Below are 5627 nucleotides of genomic sequence, written 5' to 3'. Positions count from 1 at the left end.
GCGACTTTAGAAACTTCCGCTCGTACTTTGTAAACGAAAAATTAAAAAATTAAAGTGAACACTTTAAGAAATTAAATATATTGAATATTTGAGAATTGAGAATTGAGATTTGAGAGAGAATGAGATTTAAGAGAGTGAAAAATTGTGTGAAAAATGAATTGAAGTTGTAGGGTATTTATAGAATTTTTTTGGGATTAAAAAATATTTTTTAAAATTAATATTTTTTCTTTTTAATAAATGGGTCCAAACTTAGCCGTTTGGACCCAAAAACGACTATATAGCCGTTGGGCCAACGGCTAGTTTGGCCCAAAATCTTTTTTTTTTTAAAAGGTATCCGGTCCTGGTTAACCAGCGGGCCTGAACCGGGCTTGGTCCGGACCGGATTAGCCGGGCCCATTTAAAAAAATAACTGGTCCGGAATCCGGAACTCTAAAGTCCTAAGGCTTACCAGGCCGGGTTACTTATAAGGGCTGAGTCGGCTCGGGCCACTTGACACCCCTACTTAATAGTCAATGAACTAGTACGAGAGTAGTGATCCTAGTGGAATGTAAAATGTAAGTATCTAGGTCAATTCTTTTGATGTGCCTTAATCTTGGTAGTTAAGAGTCACCGCGGTACCTATGCTGATGAGAGACAACAAATACTCGATGACTTGGAATGTGAGCAAATATATCAGTTCGATTGCTCAATCGGAAAATTATATTGGATATCAAAATTATTCGTTTTATGTGTATATATATTGTGGATGTTGAATATTCTTGATCTTTTCATATATTACATTATTATTATGAATTTTTTCGATGAAAATTCTGACTCCATCGCTGCTACTTATACTCTATTTATAGCTGAGGCTTATGGATTGCCATTGCTTCCACCCTATTTGGCACTGAAAAAGGGCATAAAAGCTGAAAATGGAGTGAATTTTGCTACTGCTGGAGCTACTGCTATTTCTGCTGAATATTTTTATAGTAAAAATATTACAATTTTATGGACAAATGTTTCTTTAACTCACCAATTGGGATGGTTCCAACAAGTGAAGGCTAATATTTGTGCCATCAGAAAAGGTATTATTATGACATTTTACTATTCTTTACTATATCTTGATTATCACATTATTTTGATGTTGTTACTATTTTATTTTTTTCTAGTAGGCTCTGCACCATTTTTCTTATTAATTACTAGGCTTTCTTCATCGTTTTTTTCCTTTTTTTTTTTAACGTGAATTTGTTGCAGTTGAGCCAAACGTCTTTTGGAATAAGGTTTGCGTGTATTTTTTCCTACCCATATTCACACTTAGAAAATTTCACTAAATATGCTATTGTTGTTATTATATTGTTTACTTTTTCTATCCTAAGGGAAAAAATGAGATGTTAAAATTAAATATCTTTTGTAAATGAAAAAGATTAATATAATTCTTTTTGGACTGAAAAAAAAAATATTCACATAATATGGAACAAAGAACACTGGTTGTTTTGATATATGCCTTTTTTATGTAAGCTTGCTAATAGTATGAAAATATATTAATGGTCGAAAACATATTTTAACTATTAATTTTTCGTGAGTTTCATACCTGAACTCAATTATTAGTTTTTTCCTTTTTCTACCTTAGCTATCATCATCATTTCAGATAAAAACCAGGAATAACTGCAACTGACAAATGAGGTGTATCGTAATATACAAATAATGATAGTTCAGATAAAAAAAACTAATAATTAATAATTAGAATATGAAACTTGCGAAAAAGTGATAATATAGTTTTGCTTCCTTTGCCTCTAATTTGTATTTAATTTTTTGATATGCAGATTGTAGAGAATACTTGAAAAAATCACTTTTTATAGTTGGAGAAATTGGAGGAAATGACTATAACTACCCCTACTTTGTTGGTGGAAGCATTAAACAACTTAAAGCTCTTGTACCAGCAGTAGTTGAAACCATTATTGAAGCAACAAGTGTAAGCTTTGACTTCATTTTTCAAATTGATGTCCACATTTGAGATAAGCATCCAGTATTTTCAAATTATAATTAAAGTTGCTACGATACATTCTAATTTTATAGGGATTCTATTATCCTGAACTCAATTTTAACGTATTTTTGTCATCTCTTTATGCTGATGTGACACTTTTATTACATAAAATGAGACCCACGTCAAAGGGGGTTGTAAAGGTTGACCAAAGGTGCCTCGTCAGCTAAAAAGTATGACAAACATACGCTAAAATTTAGTACCCCGTGAAGTTGAAGTGTGTCATAGCAAATTTGTTCATAGTTCAGGAGGGTACTAGATGTTTTACTCTCCAAATTTATTATTTACTTTTTCTAGCTGGTGTGTATATATATATATGAAATCCGCACTAGTTATACATGATACGTTTCAGAGCGAGGAAATCAAAATTTAAAATTTATGAATCCAAGGTCTTAGACTTTTAGTCCTAGTTAATCTCATTTTAATTCCCGAAGAGTGAAATGCTATAATGGAATTGAAATTGAAGCTATATCAAGTTAATCATTCTTGACTATACATACTCCTTCTGTCTTATTTTACGTGAAAGTGTTACTATTTGAGGCGTCAAATAAATTTTAAAAATATTTTGTTTCATTAACTATGTTGACTAGTACTCTCCCCAACAACAACAACAATAACATACTCAGTATATTCTCATTAAGTGAGGTCTGGAGAGGATAAGTGTGATACAAGTTCGACCAAGAATACACAAAACAAACACTCAAAATAGTCCATAAGTTCAAGAGAACTAAGAACCCTTTGAGTGACCCCTCTCAGATTCAACAACAACAACAAGAACACAAAGTATTGTGGTGTTTAATACCTAATTTCCAGCGATCCACAAACTATATTATCAACACAATATGAGAACAACAATATTACATCAACAAGAAACTCACTTGTTACACTAACAACAATAAGAAATTCGAAACTTGCAACAACAATACAAGATAGATAGTTAGACCAAATAAAGGGAAAATCTTAAGAACCCAAGAATTGTGAGACTCTTGGACCTTTAACACTACCCACGACACAAATCTAACTCTAACGTTGATACAAGTGGGATGTTACCTCCTCTAATCACCAACGTATCAAGCCAACGATGCAACACGAGTGATATCCACACTTGGGAAGCCCTAGTTACGGATTGGTGGCTTTTCCAAGCCCTACAACTAAGGGGTGTTATACTCCTCACACTAGAGAGAGTGTTTGTCTTACATCAATAAACAACTAAGTCCTAAAAACCCTATCATGGCCATGGAGTGCATTTTGGGCAAAGTGAAGTGACCAAAATGCCCTCAATAAAGATGACCCAAAAACTATGAGCTATTAAGTGTCCAAAACCGTGAATCCTCAAGTCTTCAATTCTCCAAGCAATCTTCAACTCACGGCCTTGATGAATGCTATGCTCAATAGTAGGCTCAAAATGGGTCTTCCTTGCATATTCTTGTGCCCTCGGGCCTCGTGGGGACCAAGTCTTGAGCCTTTAAGTGATGGTCTCCAATCATATCTTCAAAAATTAGGGTGGCCATTGACTTGTATCAAAGTGTATATAGTTCATACCACTACCTCAGATGAGAAATAGAAAGATTGTTTACTAGGACTCTCCTCGTCCCATATTATTTGTCATATTTGAATTCTTGCGAGTCAAACTATGTTTACCACGACCATCATTTTAAGTTTATTTTAATACAATCATATTGACATGGGAAATATTAAAAACTTGTAGTAATTTTCTTATAGTTTTTGAACATATAAATTTTGATTTTAAAATATTGTGTTCATCTAATTCAATTTAGCTTCGAAAATTAGTCAAACTGATCCTCGAGAACTAAAACATGATAAAGTATTACTTTTCACGTAGTTTTCAAGTATATATATAGTGGTGTACCTAGGTTAAATGTTAGCAATTATGAGTACATATATTTAATTTTACACACTCTTGGCACAATTGAGAAGAAGATTTTCATACTCTTCACCAAATTCCAAAATTTCTGACTTCACCACTAACGACCCTGCACATAAATTGAAAGATTGTATTAACTATTTCCCATTCATAATTTGGTTTTAGGTATTGATAGAAGAAGGAGCAGTTGAACTAATAGTGCCTGGGAATTTGCCAATTGGTTGCTCAGCAGTGTACTTGACCTTATTTGGTACTCCAAATAAAGATGCATATGACAAAAATGGATGTTTAAAAGCCTACAATGCATTCTCAAAATATCACAATGCTAAACTAAAATTAGCAATTGAGGATTTAAGAAAAGAATATCCTCAAGCAAAGATCATCTATGCTGATTATTATGGAGCTGCCAAGAGATTTTATCATGCCCCAAAGCATTATGGTAAGTTCATGATACATTCTTTTCGTGGATGCTACTTAATTTTGAATATCAAATAAAGAGATAAGCATCCAGTACCCCTCGAATTATGATCAAAGTTGCTACGATACACTCTAACTTCACAGGGATCCTATTACCCCCGAACTCAATTTTTGTGTATTTTTGTCACTCTTTTGTACTTATGTGGCACCTTTATTACATGAAATGGGACCCACGTCAAAGGTGCCGTGCCATCTAAAAAGGTTGATAAAAGGTGCCACGTCAGCTAAAAAGGTTGACAAAAATATGCTAAAATTTAGTTCGAGGGAGTAATAGGGACCCATGAAGTTGGAGTATGTCGTAGCAAATTTGGTCATAGTTCAGGGAGGTACTAGATGCTTAGTATCGAATATATGTATAGCCACCAAGGATATGATAGATCCATCCATTCTTAACTAGATGGCTCGAATCCGAGTCCTGAAAATGAAAAATTAGTCTCGATAGCTAGCACTTTCCAACTTAAATTTGTGTGTTCGCCCGTTGTATATATATGTGCACGTGAGAGAGAGACCATGTTTGTGTGTCTATATATAAACATTTCTTAATACATAAATGTATGCTCAAACTCCGTTTCAGCTGACAAGTAAGAACTCAAACTTTGAGTATGCACATCCACACATACACCTCAACGCATCTCCACTTATTAAGTTGTAAATGATCATTTAGACACCTCTAAAATTTATGCATCACATTACTGTCGGGTGCTGATCACGATACACAGTAAGGATGAGTTAAGAGTGTTTAGTTGTCAGTTGAAACCAAGTTAATTAGGTGTCTAGATGTGAGACGTGCACTATCAAAGCTGGAGTACTTACATTCCAGCTAAGACTAAATTTGAGTGTTTATTTCTTCAGAGAAAAGTGGTATCCATATTTCATATCGAAAATACTGGATTCAGTTGAACCCGTAGCTAATAATCTACATCCACCACTTATTTTATTTAGTGCTAATTTTGTATATTTATGTGTATTCCAAATATAACAGGATTTTCAAATACATTAGTAGCATGTTGTGGAGGTGGAGGACCATACAACTTCAACAATTCAGCCAGATGTGGTCATATTGGCTATAAGGCATGTTTGGACGCTTCAAAATTTACAAATTGGGATGGAATTCACTTAACAGAGGCAGCTTATTACCACATTGCCAAAGGATTGCTTAATGGCCCATTCACTTCACCACCTCTCACATTTCCTCCCATCAAACAAATTTAGTACCCTCATATGATGATCAAATTTGCTACGACA

The 5627-nt window shown here is 34.0% G+C and overlaps 1 protein-coding gene across 1 annotated transcript; it reads left to right on the top strand.

Annotated features, from left to right (window-relative positions):
- Positions 1 to 772: 772 nt before the first annotated feature.
- LOC107868365 (GDSL esterase/lipase At5g45910) lies at positions 773 to 5627 on the top strand. Its single transcript, XM_016715046.2, has 4 exons — positions 773 to 1064; positions 1803 to 1951; positions 4071 to 4344; positions 5365 to 5627. Exons 1-4 carry the CDS (start codon positions 788 to 790, stop codon positions 5592 to 5594), a joined length of 930 nt encoding a protein of 309 aa, XP_016570532.2. The 5' UTR covers positions 773 to 787; the 3' UTR covers positions 5595 to 5627.

This window comes from Capsicum annuum, chromosome 4 (genome assembly GCF_002878395.1).
Source record: "Capsicum annuum cultivar UCD-10X-F1 chromosome 4, UCD10Xv1.1, whole genome shotgun sequence".
Taxonomy (NCBI): Eukaryota; Viridiplantae; Streptophyta; class Magnoliopsida; order Solanales; family Solanaceae; genus Capsicum; species Capsicum annuum.
The sequence above is the reverse complement of the archived record's forward strand: the minus strand, read 5'-3'. Positions and strand labels throughout refer to the sequence as shown.